This window comes from Balaenoptera physalus, assembly GCF_965194825.1.
Source record: "Balaenoptera physalus genome assembly, chromosome: 20".
Classification (NCBI taxonomy): Eukaryota; Metazoa; Chordata; class Mammalia; order Artiodactyla; family Balaenopteridae; genus Balaenoptera; species Balaenoptera physalus.
The window spans coordinates 56,125,632-56,146,291 of NC_138901.1; the positions used below are offsets into that span (position 1 = coordinate 56,125,632).

General features: G+C 58.4%; 2 protein-coding genes and 2 pseudogenes across 7 annotated transcripts; all 4 read right to left on the reverse strand.

The window, feature by feature from the left end:
* Positions 1-6: 6 nt before the first annotated feature.
* Positions 7-6,037, reverse strand: LOC309649955 (fibroblast growth factor 11). 4 transcript variants are annotated; one of them, XM_082440640.1, is made up of 6 exons: positions 5,448-6,037; positions 4,539-4,779; positions 2,770-2,880; positions 2,462-2,565; positions 1,642-1,756; positions 7-1,374 (listed from the first exon to the last, which is right to left on the reverse strand). In XM_082440640.1, exons 2-6 carry the CDS (start codon positions 4,729-4,731, stop codon positions 1,196-1,198), a joined length of 702 nt encoding a protein of 233 aa, XP_082296766.1. In that variant the 5' UTR covers positions 4,732-4,779; positions 5,448-6,037; the 3' UTR covers positions 7-1,195. The 4 variants fall into 4 exon arrangements, with proteins under 4 accessions (XP_082296766.1, XP_082296765.1, XP_082296767.1 ...); XM_082440639.1 differs by having other exon boundaries at positions 1,642-1,840; positions 5,448-6,036; XM_082440641.1 differs by lacking the exon at positions 2,462-2,565 and having other exon boundaries at positions 1,642-1,840; positions 4,585-4,779.
* Positions 6,038-6,834: 797 nt separating this feature from the next.
* On the reverse strand, positions 6,835-8,514 carry LOC309649954 (transmembrane protein 102-like). The gene is made up of 2 exons (XM_082440638.1): positions 8,279-8,514; positions 6,835-8,177 (listed from the first exon to the last, which is right to left on the reverse strand). The coding sequence occupies exons 1-2, from the start codon at positions 8,490-8,492 to the stop codon at positions 6,853-6,855; spliced, it is 1,539 nt and encodes a 512-aa protein (XP_082296764.1). The 5' UTR covers positions 8,493-8,514; the 3' UTR covers positions 6,835-6,852.
* Positions 8,515-10,699: 2,185 nt separating this feature from the next.
* Positions 10,700-14,438, reverse strand: LOC309649974 (uncharacterized protein SPEM3 pseudogene; annotated as a pseudogene). Its single transcript has 3 exons — positions 13,634-14,438; positions 13,428-13,485; positions 10,700-13,309 (listed from the first exon to the last, which is right to left on the reverse strand). The product of its transcript is annotated as an uncharacterized protein SPEM3 pseudogene (transcript).
* Positions 14,439-16,474: 2,036 nt separating this feature from the next.
* Positions 16,475-18,958, reverse strand: LOC309649975 (uncharacterized protein SPEM3 pseudogene; annotated as a pseudogene). The gene is made up of 2 exons: positions 18,521-18,958; positions 16,475-18,471 (listed from the first exon to the last, which is right to left on the reverse strand). The product of its transcript is annotated as an uncharacterized protein SPEM3 pseudogene (transcript).
* Between the last annotated feature and the right edge of the window lie 1,702 nt (positions 18,959-20,660).

Sequence of the window (20,660 nt, forward strand, 5' to 3'; positions counted from 1 at the left end):
GTCCCATTTGTCTTTTTTATTCTAGACCCATTACCCTAAAGACCTCAGCTTTAAAGGGGACCTGGAAGGAATTCCTGCTGAGGTAGCTAAGTGTTCATGTCCCCCCAACCCAGGCACAGGTCCAGTCATGCCATAGTTCTGGCCCCTTCCCCATCCTAGCTGCCCTTCTATGAGCCAGGGATTCCTTCCAAAATTCCTCTGCCCTTCCTCAGCCTCTGTTCCCTGGCAGGACCCCAGCTGAGTTGCAGGAGCTAGAAACTGCATGTAAAAAATAAGGTTAGCATTCTATAGGAAGAATAAGATTTTTGGAAAATTGTCTAGGGAAAACAAGAAGTGGTTCTTGATCCAGCCAGAACTTAGTTCTTTGTGAATCATAGCTGGGTCCTTTCCAGAGCTCCTGCTTAACAGGTATCACTAGAGAAGGTGGGAGCGTGGGTCTAGAACTCTTACTCTAGAGCAATAACATGGCTATATAGGCTCTAGTTCCATCCTAGAGGGAAGGGCTGAGAGTCGTGGTCTATGTCCTAGAGCTGAGATTCAGAAGGAAGTATGGCTCCGTACGTGTCTAGAACATCACGCTCTAGAATTGGGTGTCTCTGGGGTAAGAAAGTTAAACCTGTGGTGATCTGAGACTGGCTCAATTCAGGCCAAGACCAACAGCTGGACAGGGCCCAAATCCAGCCTCTCTCCACTTGGAAACCAGGGGTCCATCTGGGTGAAGGACAGAAGCCTGATGGATCCAGAACAGAGCCTGGCAGCATGCCTGTGTTCCAGCACAGACCCTGAGTGCAGAAATGGCCCCGGCTGGGGTGCCTGGTGTTCCAGAACCTGTCTGGAACAAGGCAAAAGGTGGAGTAGGGAAAGAAGGAAACTAATCCTGAGCTCCAGTGGACCTATAAATCTATGGCTTGGTGGCCATGAAAAGGGCAAAGGGCTCCAGGAACTGGCTGAGCCCGGGGTGCGGAAGATTTATGCTCTGGTTTTGTCAGTTTTGGAACCCCCCGCGCCATCTCGGGAAAAGGCTTTGGAGGGTGTGAGTGTGGAAGGAAAGAAGTGATCAGCCAGGACCATTTTCAGACATCCCCCTCTCTGAGCCCTTTCCCGGGCCCAAGGATCTGAGGGTCTCAGCAGCCCCGGAAGTCACGGCCGGCCCCTAGGCTCCCTCTGGGTAGAGCACCTGGTGGGACCTGGCTGCTCAGGGCATGAGCGTGGCAGCAGGGGTGAGAGCAGGGCCAGAAGCAGGGCTGGGAGACAGGCTGTGGTGGTGGCGAGGGCAGGGAGCCTCCAGTCCGGGGACTGCATGGCAGGGGGCAGGGGGCCTGGAAGGGGAGGTCTCAGGGACACTGTGGAGAGAAGGCTCCCGGTACACAGCCACTGTGAAGGGGAGAGAGAGGAGCAGGAAGGAGAGTTAGGCACCAAGAGAGCTCTGAAAGGGCTCCCTTCCCCTACAATCCTCCTCTGGGAACCCACAGAAGGAGAGCTTCCCAAACCTCCAAAGGCCAGAGCCTTCCTGGCTTGACCTGTCATAGCATGTGTCCTCTTAAAACACTTATAGCCCCTTAGCTGTGTGTCACTAAATGTCCATGTCAAGGTCAATACCGTCCCATGTGGTCCACCTCTTCCCTGGGGGTCCATACTCACCCTCCAGGAGCTTGGGCACAAAGTGGGCGGCTGCCTTGGTCTTCTTGACTCGATTTCCCTTCATGACTCGGCCCTCCTTGTCCAGGCCCAGGTACCAGGACCGGCCAGAACGACGCTGGCGATAGAGAGCAGAGGCGTACAGGACATAGTAATTCTCAGAGACGCACTCCTTAAAGCGACACTCAGCTGTGAAATGTGGCTGAGGAGACAAAGACCCAGAAAGGCACACACAGACAGAAAGACAAAAAGACACATCACTGAACAGAAGGGAGCCCTGGGAAGAACAAGGCAGGATATAATCCACACGTTTGAGACTGGGAGAGCCAACTTCTGAGCCCACGCAGGCACTGGGAGAAAGGGAGGGTGAGGAAGAGTCTGGTGGCCCCCGAGGGCCAGGGACTAGACTTCTGGGGGCCTGGAATGAGAAGATAACTTCTCTCTGCTCTACTCCCAACCTCTCACCATCCAGGGGACCTGGAGGGAATTTCTGCTTGGAGGAGTTCCTGAATCCTTCCCCAGTATCCTGAATGACTCTGGGGAAGTGAGTAATAATGAGGTCTAGAGGAGGTTGGAGAAGACACAGGGGGTCTAAAAGGTTGAAAGAGTTGGACATTCAAAGAGCCTGGGGGTGTTTAGGAGGCTATTGGAGGAGAAGGGATTGGAGGGACCCTAGAGGAGGTGCTTGGGAGTGGGCAGTGAGGACAGGGTGTCGGCAGGAGCTGGAGGGAGAGGAAGCCCTGAGCTGCAAAATATCTGCAATTGGGAAGGCTATAGCTAGGGGAGTCCCCTGACTCCAGGCCACTCTGCCCCCTTGTCTCACCGAGCTGTAGAGCAGCCCCTCAGCGTTCATGGCCATGTAGTGACCCAGCTTGGCACTCTGGATGGTGACTACACGGAGCCCCACAGGGATCAGGTTGAAGTGGGCTGGGGGTGGAGAGAAGAGGTATCAGTACCCCAAGCCTCCAATCCCCATCTGAGCCCCCCCTCAATTCTGGTCCCAGTTCTACTTCTTCCTTTGCGGGGTCAAAGAGCCAGACTGAAAACAACAGAACCTGAAGCCACAATAGGATTGTCATCTCCTATGCCTGCTCTCCCCCTTCCCACCCAGCAGCTGGCTTCCCCTCTCACTGAAAGAGCTGGTGTCCTCTGGGGTGCCCTGGATACTCCCGTCGGGATTCGCCTGGAGGTAGAAACCCTGGCAGCAGAACAGTTTGGTGACGATGCCTTTGAGCTGAGGCTCTGGAGAAAGAGACATTCATCTTGGAACATGACATCTCTGTTCCCAGAAACATTGCTACACTTGGCGGGATCAGAGGAGAGAAAGAAAGGAGGATGGAGGGAAGGAAGAGGGTCCCAGGGCCCCAGCTCCCTGACCCTCTAAGCAAGGTCTCTCCCACCTCTCTTTGACTCCAGAGGAAGCTGGGGTGTGGGTCCCTTCTGCTTCCTCTAACCAGCTTTCAGTTTAATTGATTGAAATTTATTTAAAGGCTTAATTCCTACTCTACAGCTCAACCAGAATGGGGGGAAGGGAGAAGAAGGTAGAGGAAGGGGAGAGATACATGGAAAGGCAGAGAACAAAGGGAGACAGGCAGAGCTGCTGAAGCGGCAGTGTGTTTGCGAATGTGGGGGGCAGTAAGGTGACCCCAGGGTAGGGGCGCCCCCTCAGGAGTGGGGGTGGGACTGGGCCTGACGCTGACTCAGCACCTGCTGCTGCGGCTGCCGCTCGCTTCTCGCGGGCCTCGCCTTGGCCCAGCGCCGGCCTGTCTGACACTGACCCATCTGTCTGTCTGTCTGTCTGTCAGTCTGCTGGCTCGCGGGGGCCCAACCCTCCCTGAGGCTCAGCCTCTCCCCTTCAGCCAGGTAACCCGCCTGGGATGGGGGATATTCGGTAGCAAACCAAGGAGATGGGGGAGGGGGCCAGGGAGCTGGTGAGGCAGGCTGACTCACGTGGGGGCTGGGTCCCACTCAAAGGGTGGGCTGCGGACCGTACCACTGCGGAGGGCCGGCGGCGGGGGGAGGAGGACGCCAGCGGGGGGCGGGGGGGGGTCTCCCCCTAGGGGAGCTGGGAGCGGGCGGGAGCGAGGCCAGAGGGACTTCCCGCCTGTCGCACCTGGACGGGGACCACACGCTAACCCTCACAACTCTCCTCCCCCGGCGCTTGCGGCCGAGTTCCCGGTACCCCCTCGTAGATGGTACGACCCCCAGTCTCCGTGCGGGTATCCAGCCGTGTAGTGTGTCTGAGTTGCTCGCGGCAGAGGGTCCCCTGAGCCAGTGGGACCCGATTTCGGAGTCGCGTAGGCGGTCATGGGGGAGTGCCCAGCTCCCTTCTTGAAGTGCAGGTCACGGGAGGAGGGCGCACAGAGGGGCGGACTGGCGAGGTAGCTGCAAGGACACCCCGGGGAGAGCTGGGGAGATTGGTACCGAGCCAGGCAAGCTCGGCGAGGAGGAACGGAGCCAAGGCTCGGAGGAGCGGGAGAAGCGGGGCGGGGACGGGTCTGCCGGAGCCGCAGAAACCCTCGGGGTGACCCAGGCGTCCGGAACCCCCAGGCCCCTCCGCTCGGCATTGAAAGAATCGCGAGAGACCGCACGTAGGCAGAGGACGGTGGGGGTGGGGACTCGTGTGTTGGGAGGGGGGGCGAGCGGGAGCTGCCAGGCTTCGGGGCACCAGGCTTAGCCCCTCAAGCCTTCCCCTTGCCCTCGAAAGCAAGGAGACTCGGGGTTATGGGCGAGAGAGAAGGGAAACTGAGGCATCGTCTGGCCGAGAGTTTGTGGTCCAGGCGCACCCCCTTTCACTTTCGGGGAGCCGCCGTCAGTCGGGCCCCGCTCTTCCGAGTCCCTGGCCTCAACCTCCCAGGCAGAGAGACCCCCGGCCCGGAGACCCCGCCCCAGCCACTCACCCGGGCAGCGGTCCGGCCGCGCGGGCCGCCCCCCGCACAGTCGCACCTTGGACAGCAGGATGAGGAGCTGCTTCTGGCAAAGGGACTTGGTGCCGCGGGGACACACGCGCCGCTGCGCTGACACGGGCCGGCTGCCCCCGGGCTCGCGGACCTCCCGCTTCTGCCGGATCAGGCTGCTGGCCAGTGCCGCCATGGCGCCCCGGGAGGAGACACCCCAAAACCGGCAGGCTCCCGGAGCGCGCTGGGCCCCCCCAGAGAAGCCCGCTAGCTCACCAGGACATGGTCTTGCCTCTCCGGTCCGACTCGCCGCCTCACCCACGGGACCTGAGGATAAGCCCTAGACGACCCCCACCCCAGGCACCAGCTCCCACCCTTGGGCCTCGTGCTAGCTTCGCCAGACCCAGCAGCCTATGTACCTCTCAGTTGACCCCACCCCCGACCTTTGCCCCCCACAGAAAACTCCCCCTTCTCTGATCTCCAGTGTCCCTGTCCCCCACTAACACTATCCCAAAGCCAAGACCCTCAAATTTTCCAGGATGTGGTTCCAATATCCCCAGGCACCTTTCCACCCTATTTCCGGGCCCTGCACTCCTGCCAAAGCCACTCTTGTAATTTTAAGGGTGTGGGTCCTTAGCTTTGGGGATATTAGCTCACCCCACCCCTGCTGGGGTGCTGCCAGTGTCTAGGAAGAACCCAACCTTGGTGTCTTTTCCTTTGCCACCCTCTAAGTGAAGAATCCCCCACTTTTTTTCACTGAAATCCCCAAAAAACTATGCCTTGAAATATCCAGACTGTCGCCAATCAGCAAGAAGAGGTTCCCAGACCCTGTCTCTGGACGATACCGGTTTTTACCAAGTCACCCCCATTTCTAGTGGCACAGGGTTCCAGCTGCTGAGCCCCTTTCCTCACCTTGTTACCCTCCACTCCTTTTGAAGTCACCTCCAAATCCGCCCTTCCTAGTGGTTACACCAGGTGGTTGTCTGGAGGGCCCTCTGTCACCTCGGAATAAGGAGCATAGGTTTTTGGCTTTTTTGTTTTTTTCTGGCAGCCCCTAATTTCCTCGGGGACAGCTGGTGCTGTTTAGATCCCACGCCCTCCAATCCAACCAGCCCCCCGAGAGAGGAGTGCACCCACGTTGTCACGGGTCCCCAGATGTGAACAGACCCGCTATAAGTCAGAGCGCATCAGAGCTTTCTGCGACAGGGCTTCCTTGTCCTCCCCGGGACTGCCTATAGCACCCCCTCTTCCTTCCCCGACGCCCCTCAACCTGTCCTATCTTGTCGATCCGGGGACGGCTGGCGCTGGCTCCGGTTCCAGGCTCCTCCCTCCCTGTACCCCGCAAGCGGAGCTTCCCCCCACGCCCGGCTAGGCGTCCCGGACCCCAGGAAGGAGTGAGGGTGTCTCCGCAGAGCGCCCTGGTCTGGCGAAGTGAGCACTGGGCCTGGCGGCTGGACCAAGCGGAGCGGCGGCAGCGGCGGCAGCTGTGGGCAGCTGAGGCGGCGGCGGCGACAGCAGCTCTCCCCTCCTCCGAGAGCCGGCCCGGGGGCGGGGCAGGGGGCGGAGACTCCGGGAAAGAGGTGGGGGGGGGGGTGAAGCTGGGCGGGCGGAACCCTGGGGTTCCTTGGAGGCAGGGAGTGGGGACGGTCTTAGAGACAGGTGGAGCCGAGACAAGGCCGCATGTCTCGCATGTCTCGGGGTTCAGAGGAGGAGGGACAAGGAGGCGACTCCACTGAATGGAACTCTGGATTGGGGGAGAGGTTGGGCTTAGATAGATGGAATGGCAGATGCCCCGAGAATGGAGAAAGGGACCCTACTGCCCGGGATGGAGGACAGAACTGGATGAGGAAGGTGGGGGGAATAACTGAAGAGATAGCGGTGGTGGTGAGGTCTAGCCTGGGGTGAAATCCGGCCTCCTTAATATCTCTGCTTTTGTGTGAGACAAATTGGTCAGTCCCTGGTCTCCATACCTTTCTCCTTTACACGTTTTTTCAGCAAATATGTTACCCCCATCCCTATTGACTCCTAAGAGAAAAGACCATAAGAACTGGCGGGAGATGGATGCCAGAGGCTGCACGGGAGCAGGAGGGGTGCTGGCCACAGATTTGGAAAGTGGAGAGGCCAGAAGGGAACGACCTGTGCCAGGGATGCGGCGGGAGGAGGGTGGGAGGAAGCGGAGGAACCGGCGAGGAGGCCTTCTAGAACGGGTTCTTCGGGCCCAAGGCGCTCAGCCTGTCTCCCAGGTGAGGGGAGAGCAGTCCCCTCCACATCCCGCTGGCCAACAGAAGCACATTCCAGGTTAGTAGGAACAGCGTCTTTAATGGGCCCCGCCTCCCACGCCGGCTAAGCCGCCCCCCTTGCGTGCAGCCTTGGCCTCTTCCACAGCGACGCGCAGGGCGCGGGCAGGGTCCCTGCGAAGCAGGGCCAACGCCCGGAGCAGCGAAGCGGCGCCGTCCCCCGCACCGAGCTTTTGGCCACTCAGAAAATAGTGGGGCAGCGTCCCGGCCTCGACCACCCGGCCCAGCTCATCCAGCAGCCCGAGGCAGCAGGCGCCCGCATTCTCGGGTCGCGCCAGATAGAGCGCGGGCAGCCGCTCGCACGCCCAGTAGAGCAACGTCCGCAGGAGATAGGGCGCCGCGACCCTAGTCCCGGTCACCAGCGGGCGCAGCAGCGCCTGGGCCGCCGCGTGCGCTTGCAGCAGGGGAACGGGTATGCGCGTCTTGAGCGCCAGCTCTTGGCGGGCGAAGCAGAGCTGCCATCTGGAGGCGCCCGGCCGCTCTGTGCCGCCGCCGCCGCCGGGCACCAGGTAGAAGGAAGACGACTCCGAGGCCAGCGGGCCGGCCCACGAGTGGCTCCGAGCCTGCTGGGGCCAGCCGGCCACGGACACCACGGGGATCAAGTCGAAAAGCAGGAGGCGGCGCGGGGGCTCAGGCGTAGCCAGGAGGATGGTGGTGACCCCCGCGTGGCGGGCTGCGTGGACCAAGCGCGGGGCACCCGGGACCGGAAACAGGGACTCAGCGACCGCAGCCAGCGAAGCAAAGAACCAGGCAGCCACCTGGGCGGGGCACAATGTGGGCCATGCCTCCCGAGCCTCCGACGGCTGTGGCACTGGGCTAACGTCGGCTGCTTTGGTGACGTCACCATTCGTTTTTTTCAGTGGTGAGGGAAAGTCAACATCGGTTACGTCTTGTTGAGGCAATTCTGGCACTGAAACATTACTAGGTGATTTTTCCAAAGACTCGTGTGCCTCAGCCTCAGTGACGTCACCGTGCAGCTGGTCCACGGAGATTTGCGGATCCTTGGGAGTTTCTTTGCTTTGGGCTGGGTGGATCGAATCACGTCCTCCTGGGACTGGGGGTCCTAGGCAATCCTGCCATGCCTCCCGGACCGAGGTTCCGCGTACTTGCTCTGGGAGGAAGAGCCATGCGTAACAGGATCCCACGTCCGGTTGCAGCTCCTGCCCAGTGCCATCTAGCGAAAGCACGGGCACCAGGAGGGTGAAGCTGGCGTCGTAGTGAGGTCCCCGAGCGTAGGGACCTAGAGGCGCAGGCCCCAGATCCAGGGAGCCCTCGCGAATCCCGCCACGAAGCAGCAAGAGCTCTGCCTGAGGAGGAAAGCGAAGGTCCCGGCGGTGAACGAGACCTAAGGAAAGAGAAGGGATCGTAAAGGCGTGATCCAGAGCCGGGGCGGGGTGAGGCGGAGCTGAGAGCTGCAAGTTCCCGAAGGCTGGGAGGGTTACTTACCAAGCAAAGAGAAAACAAAGTCCTTGGCCTGGAGGAGATATGGTCCTGGCTTGGGACCTTCACTCCAGCTCTCCTGCACACCCAGCTCCTGGATCAGCTGGGTTAGTTCTTGCAGCTGCGCCCCAGAGCAGAAGTCGATGTCCGTGAGCGGCCGGGCTGGGGCTGGGGGCGGTGGGCCCCACCAGGGAGCACTTCCCCAGACCGCGGAAGCCATATGGTTCTGTCGTTTTGGGGCTAGGAAATACACAGACGGGAGGAAGCCCAGACGGGCCGTTCCTTTTGCTGAGGAAAACTGGCCCCAGTTCTTTTCTCTTCCAGAGGCCAAGAGGGTTCCCAAGGCACAGTCCGCCAATGGGTCTGCAGACGAAGGGCCCTAAATTTAGTCTTGAAAGGGAACAAATAAACACCTCCTCCGTCCTTGCCCTTTTCTCATATGCTGCTCCCCGCCCCCATGGAACGGTTCACCTGACTCAGCAGGTAGAAAGTAGCTGTTTGGCCCCTCCTAAGGAATGCAGTAGCCTCCTTCGCTGCCCCTTGTCTACGTCCCCTTACCTCTTTTTCAGAAGAGGCTAGTGGTTTACGGCTTCCCTCTTAGGGGTAGCTACAAAGGCTGGGAAGAGAATGGATAGGAAGATTCAACAGGTAACTTCTTCCTGCTGCCTGCAAGGCCACGCCCCTAAATTATAACCACGCCCCTTTCTGGAGGCTGTCGGGGTGGTTCCGGACCGGCCCGGCCTCCAGTCAGAGTTCAGTCCATCCTTTCCCGCTGCAGAGTTCTCGCGGCTATCCTGGGAGTTGTAGTTTGTCTTCAAAACTACCAGGGCGTTGGGGCCACGCCCCCACATCCTTTCCGGTTCCGTTCAAATAGTGCCTGACGGAAGCTGTAGTTCCTATGCAGATAAACTATTCTGTGTCTTTACAAGGCCAGGTCAACCGCACAAACACTCCTTGGGGTTAGAATAGAGGCCTAATAGGATGGATCTGAATAGCAAACAATAATGAGGGACATACACTAGGGCATGCGGAGAAATAGGGGACTCTACATCTCACTTGGGAGTAGAGGAGCCCTGGTCATTTAAATCTAGAAGGGTTCTTGCATGCAATTATAACTTCATTTTAGAGGTGAGACTGCAAGCCTAGAAAGGTTGCACATGACTTGTCCAAGGGCAGAGCTGAGCCAGAGAGGTGTTGGAAATGGGCTCTCCCGCTGGGACGTATCTCCTTGGAATCGGTGGTGGTAATGTTAGACAAGAACACACCGATAGTGTGCCTGTAGTGACCCAGGGATGGACATCTGACTCAGGGAAGGGACATATTAGTGTTGCCCACCTCAGACACACAAGTGGTGGCAGGGAAAATACTTTGCAATCTCGCAGCTTATGTGTGTATACAGAAGAGTTATCAGGACTGAAAATCAAGTCCAGAGGAAACTCCAGCTGGGCTAGGGCAGGGCAATGAAAAATTATGAGGGGAAGGAAATTGCTTTCAGCGGCCAGTGCTATCATGGACACAGCTTAAGTCCAGGCTGAAACTAGGAGCCAGAATAATAGGACAGAAAGATAGGACACCAGAGACACGCTCACAGATTAGACCAATGCATGCTGGACCAGGAATTCTTACATTCCTTTTTCCCAGGGGTCTGTCTCCACAGTGAACTAGGCCTAAGTCCATGGGCAAGAAAATTAAGTGGAGACACCTGGAGAAAATTAGAGGCCTATGAAGGAGGGGACCGTCAGAATCCAAGGCTCAATTTGGGGAGCCTCAAACACAAGGTTTCCTAGTCACTGACCAAGAGAGGTCTTCTCCCTCAGTAACCACGAGCCCCAAACACAGCCCAGAACGGGGGAGGCAAGTTTGCATACCTCTGGTCGTGACCCAAGAGACCAGATCAGGAAAACTGAAGCCTGGGCTCTTTCTCACAGTCTGGGGAAATCAGGCGTTGGGTGTCCATGCCTACATCTTACCTCCTCCCCAGAGGGTGGCTTCTGAGCCACCCTAAAAAGAACTGAGTTCTCTGGGCTCTGGGGGAGCTTTAAGATGCTGGGGGTGGGTGACAGGGAAAGGAAAATTGCTCTAAACTCTAAAGCACTGCTCTCCAATAGCATTTTCCATGATGATGGAAACGTTCTAAATCTGTGCTGTCCAATACAGTATCCGCTAGCTCCATGTGACTACTGAGCACTTAGAAGATCATGACACTGAGGAACAGAATTTTTTTCTTTTTTTGGCCAAGCCATGAAGCTTGCAGGGACTGAGTTCCCCGACCAGGGATTGAACCCCGGCCACAGCAGTGAAAGCGCCAAGTCCCAACAACTGGACCACCAGGGAACAGAATTGGACGCCAGGGAAATTCTGTTCCCTGAGGAAGAGAATTTTTAACTTTTTCACTTAAATTTTAACAGAATTACTTTTCCTTAAGTTTAACTAATTTATATTCTAATAGGCATATTTGGCTAGTGGCTACTGTAATTGACAATGCAGCTCTAGGGCCTTGGGGATAACGGATTTAGCTAGACAGCGATGGAGGGAAAGCAGGGATAGTTTAGGTCCTCATCAGGCCCTGTGGGATGGGGCTGGGGTGGATGTCCTCACACAACCACAGAACACTTCTCTTGTCTCTTTATTCCTCATGCATATCTGTCCCCTGATATCCCCACCCCTTGATGGTCTCCGGTGAGTTGTTGGATGTCTCTCGGTGAAGGCGCCTGGGAGACAGAGCTTCGCATTTGTCCCTGCCCGCTCTGAACTGTCTCTGGCGGGCGTCAAAGACCACATGCCCTAGCCGGGTGCCTGACCCAGGACAGTAGGGCTTCCAGCTGGTCTTGGGAGGCGTAGACATCTGGCGATAGCTCTGGCAGGCTGGAGGAACTGTATCCATGGGGTGGTACACCCAGTCTTGGCTGCCTGCTCGCCGGGAGGATGATTGCAGCTCAATCAGCACAGGTACCTCTGAGAAGGTTTGCAGGTCATTGTAGGTCAACTGAGCCTTGGGAGAGCAGGAGTTCTGACTGGGTGGGACAGAAGTCCATGGTATGTGCTGCCCTGCATCCTCCTTTCGAGGAACTGCCTCAGATCTAAATAACTTTCGGGTCTGATGTGGGCCCAAAGCTTGGACAGAGTCAGTTCCTAGAGGGTTCTTGTGGAGGCCTGGATTTGGGGTAAGGCCTGGGTTTCTGCAAAGTCTACTCTCTTTTGCAGGGCCTGGGGTCCTTTGGAGGACAGAGCCTTGGTTGAGGTCTAGAGTCTCACGAAGTTCAGGGGGTTGGGGCTGGTTTGGGGTTTGGGACGTCGTGGCTAACTGGGGAGGGATGGGGCCCTGGGAAGAGAGGACAGACGGAGGAGACTTGGAGGTTGGGGGAAAGGTGGGGGGTTGTATTAAGGCGGAGGGCTTCTGGTGGTTGCTGTGTTGATGAAGGACAAAGGATCCGGGAGAAACAAGAGGCAGAGAAAGAGTGCATGGTGGAGGCATGGCGCATGGTGAGCTCTGGGCACTGGTTGGAGAATGGAAGCAAGGTTGAGAAGGTGCAGCATCCTTGGAGTACACCAGGAATTTGGGGTAGACTGGAGCCTGGGGGTCCGTGTTTCTCTTCTCAGAACTGCAAGGATGGAAGCTGCAGTAAGGGAAGGTCTTGGACTGCACAAATTTGTCTTTGGCATCATTTGAGATCTTCCATTCCATATTCCCCAACTCCAGGTAACCCAGTATGGATCCTGTGGAGGGCTTGGCACTGTCCCCACTACATTGCTTCAGTGTTTGCTCAGCTGTACCAGAGCTCACCAGACCATGCCCCTCTTGGGGCCTGGAGACGGTACCCAAGTCCTTTCTGGAGTACCCAGAGTTCTGAGGGGGACACACATGGACCACGTTCTGCTTTACCCTGCGGGCATCGTAGACCACCTGGCCGGAGGAGAGGCCTTGGCTGAAGGCAGACAAGGTAGAGGGAATAGAAGCTAGGATGGGGGTAGGGGTGGTGGAAGGGACTGGAGTGGTCGTCAGGGCCATGACCAGCACTGGGACAGAGGTTGTGGCAGAGATCGGGACAGGGGCTGGTGTAGGGGCTAGGGCAGGAGTAGTAGCAGGGGCAGAAGTTGGGGGAGGGACTGGGGCCGAAGGTGGGGGAGGGACCAGAGTGTTGGCATGGGTATAGGTCAGATGAGCATGGGTCAGGGTGCAGACAGAAGTGTGGCCCAGGGACTGGGCTGAGGCATTTGAGGGGGCCTGGGCTTGGGCCTGGGCTGGGGTATGGGCTGAGGGATGCTCAGGGCCATGGACCTGGGCAGGGCTGTGCTCAGGGGTGAGGGCTGGGGAGGGGGTCTGGGCCTGGGGGGTGGTGTGCTCAGGGGGGTGGAACGTGGAGCAAGTCTGGGCCTGAGGTGGGGCGTGCTCAGAGGGCTGGGTTGAGGAGAAGTTCTGGGCCTTGGCAGGTGTGCGCCCAGTGGGGTCCACTGGGCAGAAGGCCTGGGCCTGGGCGGAAGTGTGCTCATGGGCGTGGCCTCGGGAGCAGCTCTCGGCCTGGGGGGGGGTGTGCTCAGGGGGGTGGGCTGAGGAGAGGGTCTGGGCCTTGGCCGGAGCATGCGCAGGGGGCTGAACTGGGGGGCGGGTCTGGGCCCGGGCTGGGTCATAGTCTGGGGTCTTCGTCTTGCTCTCTTGGGGCAGGCGGAGTGGAAGCACGTCCACCTTGCTCATCCTGCGGAGCTTGGAAGATGTCTCTTGCCTGGAGTAAAAGGTGGCTCGGGACTTTAAGGCTGTGACCGGAGGGGCCTCGCCAGCTCCCACTACCCCCTCCTTCCACAGTCCCCGTGGAGCCTCCATGGGAGCCCCAGCCCGTCCACACTGAGGCGGCATCCAGCAGCACCCAGAAGCCTTCTTATGTTTTGTGACTGGTAGCCAGGAGTCAAGGTGGTTTGGGTGCCCGAGCAGGAAGCTTGGGCGATGGCGGAAGCGGGAAGAAACTCTTGAGCACAGGTTGTTGGGATCCACGGAGCAGCGCATGCACATGCGATGGCTGCCTACACAGCTGGCTTGCTTGTCTGCGGGGAAAGGCGAGATGGGACAGGGCCTGGGTTCCTGAGGGGCTGAGAATCGAGGCAGGGATAGAAGAAAGGGGACAGGCCCACGTCCCCTGAGCCCACGCTGGCGCCCACTCACCTTTGGGGAAAACGTGATGGAAGAGTGTCCGCAAGGAGCTCTTCAGATGCCTCCAGAGCTGAGGGAAGCAGGGGAGGGGGGAGGCCGGGAGCAGGGTGAGCCCTGAAATCCAACCCTTGTCCGGCCACACCCCAGCAGCCCTCCCACCTCAGCCCCTTCAAGACCCCAGGGCTCCCCCAACCCCACTGCCCTGATCCTGCCCTGACCAGAGTCACCACGTTGATCCCCACGTTGAGCAAGATGAAGCTGCCCAGGATCAGAAGAATTGAGTCTCCTAGGTCCTGGCATTTCCTGGGGTTGGTGCCAGAGCACGGCTGGGCTCGGTAGTGGGTTTGCTCACCCATGGCCGCGGGTCCCAGGACTGCCTGGGCCCCCTGGCCTCCACATACTCACTGGGAGCCAGAGGGGGAGAAGGACTGGGTCATAATGGGGCAGGTGGTTGGGGTCACAATGAGGGAGGGGGAGGAAAAGGAGGGCCCAGGGTGGCATTCGCTGGTAACCAGGGTCAGGTAAGCTGAGCCTGGACAGTCAAACAGGGCCCGGAGGCCGGCCCACCTCCCCTCGAGTGGTCAATCATTCACTCACCACCCTCTGGCTCACTTGTTCAAATGACACATTCCATCTCTTGGCCCCTCCTGAGACTAGGAAGACCTTGGCCTCAGAGCCCTGGGGAAGGCCTGGCTGGAGTCCAGAGCCTCAGCCTTCTTCATGCCCTTCACTGGGCGTGGAGCTGGACCTGCCCAGATGTGGAACCTCCCAGTTTGGAAGCAGCTTCTTGTATGAGGCTCTCTGGGGACAGGGACAGCTGAGACACAGAGGAGGTGCCCAGAGACCAGTGGTTTGGAGTCTGCAGCTGCAGATCTACTTAGTGCATGGTATAGGACCAGGAGGGGCTTGCTGGCAGGACTGTGGCCACTAAACCAAGGGGACCCTCAGGCCCAGAAGGGGACACTGGCTTCTTATTGCAGGAAGCCAAGGGCAGGGACCCAGGCTGGCAGAAGGAGTGGCGCTTCCAAGCAACAGACCACCAATGTTTCCTGGACTCTGGCGCTCTTTATTCCTCTCGCCATGCCCTGCCGCCCCCCGCCCCCGCCCCCGTTTGCTGCTGCTCAGTTCATTTTTCCCAGTCTGGCTCCCGTGCAGAGGGGGCCTCGAGGCCGAGGTGGAAGGCGGCAGCGAGTTGGCCCGCGCTCGGCTCTCCTGCACTTGCCGCTTCAGCTCCAGGCTGTCATACACCTGGTAGCTGGCATTGCCCCCCGGCTTCCGGCTGAGTGGCATGAAGGTGGGCCGGGGCGGAAGGTGCTCGGTAGCCTGGACGTCGGGCAGGGGCTGGGAGGAGCGGACGAGCAGGGCTGAGCTGGGAGCCGGGGCCCGCCGGTACGAGGCCTCGGCCAGCACCGTGAGGGAGGCGGAGGTGGTCAGAGGGCGCCGCACGGGCAGCATCTCGGCCCATTCGGCCGCCCGGCGCTGAACTCCTTTGGGTTAGAACAGAGGCCTAATAGGATGGATCTGAATAGCAAACAATAATAATGAGGGACATACACTAGGGCATGCGGAGAAATAGGGGACTCTACATCTCACTTGGGAGTAGAGGAGCCCTGGTCATTTAAATCTAGAAGGGTTCTTGCATGCAATTATAACTTCATTTTAGAGGTGAGACTGCAAGCCTAGAAAGGTTGCACATGACTTGTCCAAGGTCAGAGCTGAGCCAGAGAGGTGTTGGAAATGGGCTCTCCCGCTGGGACGTATCTCCTTGGAATCGGTGGTGGTAATGTTAGACAAGAACACACCGATAGTGTGCCTGTAGTGACCCAGGGATGGACATCTGACTCAGGGAAGGGACATATTAGTGTTGCCCACCTCAGACACACAAGTGGTGGCAGGGAAAACACTTTGCAATCTCGCAGCTTATGTGTGTATACAAAAGAGTTATCAGGATTGAAAATCAAGTCCAGAGGAAACTCCAGCTGGGCTAGGGCAGGGCAATGAAAAATTATGAGGGGAAGGAAATTGCTTTCAGCGGCCAGTGCTATCATGGACACAGCTTAAGTCCAGGCTGAAACTAGGAGCCAGAATAATAGGACAGAAAGATAGGACACCAGAGACACGCTCACAGATTAGACCAATGCATGCTGGACCAGGAATTCTTACATTCCTTTTTCCCAGGGGTCTGTCTCCACAGTGAACTAGGCCTAAGTCCATGGGCAAGAAAATTAAGTGGAGACACCTGGAAAAAATTAGAGGCCTATGAAGGAGGGGACCGTCAGAATCCAAGGCTCAATTTGGGGAGCCTCAAACACAAGGTTTCCTAGTCACTGACCAAGAGAGGTCTTCTCCCTCAGTAACCACGAGCCCCAAACACAGCCCAGAACGGGGGAGGCAAGTTTTAATACCTCTGGTCGTGACCCAAGTGACCAGATCAGGAAAACTGAAGCCTGGGCTCTTTCTCACAGTCTGGGGAAATCAGGCGTTGGGTGTCCATGCCTACATCTTACCTCCTCCCCAGAGGGTGGCTTCTGAGCCACCCTAAAAAGAACTAAGTTCTCTGGGCTCTGGGGGAGCTTTAAGATGCTGGGGGTGGGTGACAGGGAAAGGAAAATTGCTCTAAACTCTAAAGCACTGCTCTCCAATAGCATTTTCCATGATGATGGAAACGTTCTAAATCTGTGCTGTCCAATACAGTATCCGCTAGCTCCATGTGACTACTGAGCACTTAGAAGATCATGACACTGAGGAACAGAATTGTTTTCTTTTTTTGGCCAAGCCATGAAGCTTGCAGGGACTGAGTTCCCCGACCAGGGATTGAACCCCCGCCACAGCAGTGAAAGCGCCAAGTCCCAACAACTGGACCACCAGGGAACAGAATTGGACGCCAGGGAAATTCTGTTCCCTGAGGAAGAGAATTTTTAACTTTTTCACTTAATTTTTAACAGAATTACTTTTCCTTAAGTTTAACTAATTTATATTCTAATAGGCATATTTGGCTAGTGGCTACTGTAATTGACAATGCAGCTCTAGGGCCTTGGGGATAACAGATTTAGCTAGACAGCGATGGAGGGAAAGCAGGGATAGTTTAGGTCCTCATCAGGCCCTGTGGGATGGGGCTGGGGTGGATGTCCTCACACAACCACAGAACACTTCTCTTGTCTCTTTATTCCTCATGCATATCTGTCCCCTGATATCCCCACCCCTTGATGGTCTCCGGTGAGTTGTTGGATGTCTCTCGGTGAAGGCGCCTGGGAGACAGAGCTTCGCATTTGTCCCTGCCCGCTCTGAACTGTCTCTGGCGGGCGTCAAAGACCACATGCCCTAGCCGGGTGCCTGACCCAGGACAGTAGGGCTTCCAGCTGGTCTTGGGAGGCGTAGACATCTGGCGATAGCTCTGGCAGGCTGGAGGAACTGTATCCATGGGGTGGTACACCCAGTCTTGGCTGCCTGCTCGCCGGGAGGATGATTGCAGCTCAATCAGCACAGGTACCTCTGAGAAGGTTTGCAGGTCATTGTAGGTCAACTGAGCCTTGGGAGAGCAGGAGTTCTGACTGGGTGGGACAGAAGTCCATGGTATGTGCTGCCCTGCATCCTCCTTTCGAGGAACTGCCTCAGATCTAAATAACTTTCGGGTCTGATGTGGGCCCAAAGCTTGGACAGAGTCAGTTCCTAGAGGGTTCTTGTGGAGGCCTGGATTTGGGGTAAGGCCTGGGTTTCTGCAAAGTCTACTCTCTTTTGCAGGGCCTGGGGTCCTTTGGAGGACAGAGCCTTGGTTGAGGTCTAGAGTCTCACGAAGTTCAGGGGGTTGGGGCTGGTTTGGGGTTTGGGACGTCGTGGCTAACTGGGGAGGGATGGGGCCCTGGGAAGAGAGGACAGACGGAGGAGACTTGGAGGTTGGGGGAAAGGTGGGGGGTTGTATTAAGGCGGAGGGCTTCTGGTGGTTGCTGTGTTGATGAAGGACAAAGGATCCGGGAGAAACAAGAGGCAGAGAAAGAGTGCATGGTGGAGGCATGGCGCATGGTGAGCTCTGGGCACTGGTTGGAGAATGGAAGCAAGGTTGAGAAGGTGCAGCATCCTTGGAGTACACCAGGAATTTGGGGTAGACTGGAGCCTGGGGGTCCGTGTTTCTCTTCTCAGAACTGCAAGGATGGAAGCTGCAGTAAGGGAAGGTCTTGGACTGCACAAATTTGTCTTTGGCATCATTTGAGATCTTCCATTCCATATTCCCCAACTCCAGGTAACCCAGTATGGATCCTGTGGAGGGCTTGGCACTGTCCCCACTACATTGCTTCAGTGTTTGCTCAGCTGTACCAGAGCTCACCAGACCATGCCCCTCTTGGGGCCTGGAGACGGTACCCAAGTCCTTTCTGGAGTACCCAGAGTTCTGAGGGGGACACACATGGACCACGTTCTGCTTTACCCTGCGGGCATCGTAGACCACCTGGCCGGAGGAGAGGCCTTGGCTGAAGGCAGACAAGGTAGAGGGAATAGAAGCTAGGATGGGGGTAGGGGTGGTGGAAGGGACTGGAGTGGTCGTCAGGGCCATGACCAGCACTGGGACAGAGGTTGTGGCAGAGATCGGGACAGGGGCTGGTGTAGGGGCTAGGGCAGGAGTAGTAGCAGGGGCAGAAGTTGGGGGAGGGACTGGGGCCGAAGGTGGGGGAGGGACCAGAGTGTTGGCATGGGTATAGGTCAGATGAGCATGGGTCAGGGTGCAGACAGAAGTGTGGCCCAGGGACTGGGCTGAGGCATTTGAGGGGGCCTGGGCTTGGGCCTGGGCTGGGGTATGGGCTGAGGGATGCTCAGGGCCATGGACCTGGGCAGGGCTGTGCTCAGGGGTGAGGGCTGGGGAGGGGGTCTGGGCCTGGGGGGTGGTGTGCTCAGGGGGGTGGAACGTGGAGCAAGTCTGGGCCTGAGGTGGGGTGTGCTCAGAGGGCTGGGTTGAGGAGAAGTTCTGGGCCTTGGCAGGTGTGCGCCCAGTGGGGTCCACTGGGCAGAAGGCCTGGGCCTGGGCGGAAGTGTGCTCATGGGCGTGGCCTCGGGAGCAGGTCTCGGCCTGGGGGGGGGGTGTGCTCAGGGGGGTGGGCTGAGGAGAGGGTCTGGGCCTTGGCCGGAGCATGCGCAGGGGGCTGAACTGGGGGGCGGGTCTGGGCCCGGGCTGGGTCATAGTCTGGGGTCTTCGTCTTGCTCTCTTGGGGCAGGCGGAGTGGAAGCACGTCCACCTTGCTCATCCTGCGGAGCTTGGAAGATGTCTCTTGCCTGGAGTAAAAGGTGGCTCGGGACTTTAAGGCTGTGACCGGAGGGGCCTCGCCAGCTCCCACTACCCCCTCCTTCCACAGTCCCCGTGGAGCCTCCATGGGAGCCCCAGCCCGTCCACACTGAGGCGGCATCCAGCAGCACCCAGAAGCCTTCTTATGTTTTGTGACTGGTAGCCAGGAGTCAAGGTGGTTTGGGTGCCCGAGCAGGAAGCTTGGGCGATGGCGGAAGCGGGAAGAAACTCTTGAGCACAGGTTGTTGGGATCCACGGAGCAGCGCAGGCACATGCGATGGCTGCCTACACAGCTGGCTTGCTTGTCTGCGGGGAAAGGCGAGATGGGACAGGGCCTGGGTTCCTGAGGGGCTGAGAATCGAGGCAGGGATAGAAGAAAGGGGACAGGCCCACGTCCCCTGAGCCCACGCTGGCGCCCACTCACCTTTGGGGAAAACGTGATGGAAGAGTGTCCGCAAGGAGCTCTTCAGATGCCTCCAGAGCTGAGGGAAGCAGGGGAGGGGGGAGGCCGGGAGCAGGGTGAGCCCTGAAATCCAACCCTTGTCCGGCCACACCCCAGCAGCCCTCCCACCTCAGCCCCTTCAAGACCCCAGGGCTCCCCCAACCCCACTGCCCTGATCCTGCCCTGACCAGAGTCACCACGTTGATCCCCACGTTGAGCAAGATGAAGCTGCCCAGGATCAGAAGAATTGAGTCTCCTAGGTCCTGGCATTTCCTGGGGTTGGTGCCAGAGCACGGCTGGGCTCGGTAGTGGGTTTGCTCACCCATGGCCGCGGGTCCCAGGACTGCCTGGGCCCCCTGGCCTCCACATACTCACTGGGAGCCAGAGGGGGAGAAGGACTGGGTCATAATGGGGCAGGTGGTTGGGGTCACAATGAGGGAGGGGGAGGAAAAGGAGGGCCCAGGGTGGCATTCGCTGGTAACCAGGGTCAGGTAAGCTGAGCCTGGACAGTCAAACAGGGCCCGGAGGCCGGCCCACCTCCCCTCGAGTGGTCAATCATTCACTCACCACCCTCTGGCTCACTTGTTCAAATGACACATTCCATCTCTTGGCCCCTCCTGAGACTAGGAAGACCTTGGCCTCAGAGCCCTGGGGAAGGCCTGGCTGGAGTCCAGAGCCTCAGCCTTCTTCATGCCCTTCACTGGGCGTGGAGCTGGACCTGCCCAGATGTGGAACCTCCCAGTTTGGAAGCAGCTTCTTGTATGAGGCTCTCTGGGGACAGGGACAGCTGAGACACAGAGGAGGTGCCCAGAGACCAGTGGTTTGGAGTCTGCAGCTGCAGATCTACTTAGTGCATGGTATAGGACCAGGAGGGACCTGCTGGCAGGACTGTGGCCACTAAACCAAGGGGACCCTCAGGCCCAGAAGGGGACACTGGCTTATTGCAGGAAGCCAAGGGCAGGGACCCAGGCTGGCAGAAGGAGTGGCGCTTCCAAGCCACAGACCACCAATGTTTCCTGGACTCTGGCGCTCTTTATTCCTCTCGCCATGCCCTGCCGCCCCCCGCCCCCGCCCCCGTTTGCTGCTGCTCAGTTCATTTTCCCAGTCTGGCTCCCGTGCAGAGGGGGCCTCGAGGCCGAGGTGGAAGGCGGCAGCGAGTTGGCCCGCGCTCGGCTCTCCTGCACTTGCCGCTTCAGCTCCAGGCTGTCATACACCTGGTAGCTGGCATTGCCCCCCGGCTTCCGGCTGAGTGGCATGAAGGTGGGCCGGGGCGGAAGGTGCTCGGTAGCCTGGACGTCGGGCAGGGGCTGGGAGGAGCGGACGAGCAGGGCTGAGCTGGGAGCCGGGGCCCGCCGGTACGAGGCCTCGGCCAGCACCGTGAGGGAGGCGGAGGTGGTCAGAGGGCGCCGCACGGGCAGCATCTCGGCCCATTCGGCCGCCCGGCGCCGAACTCCTTGGGGTTAGAACAGAGGCCTAATAGGATGGATCTGAATAGCAAACAATAATAATGAGGGACATACACTAGGGCATGCGG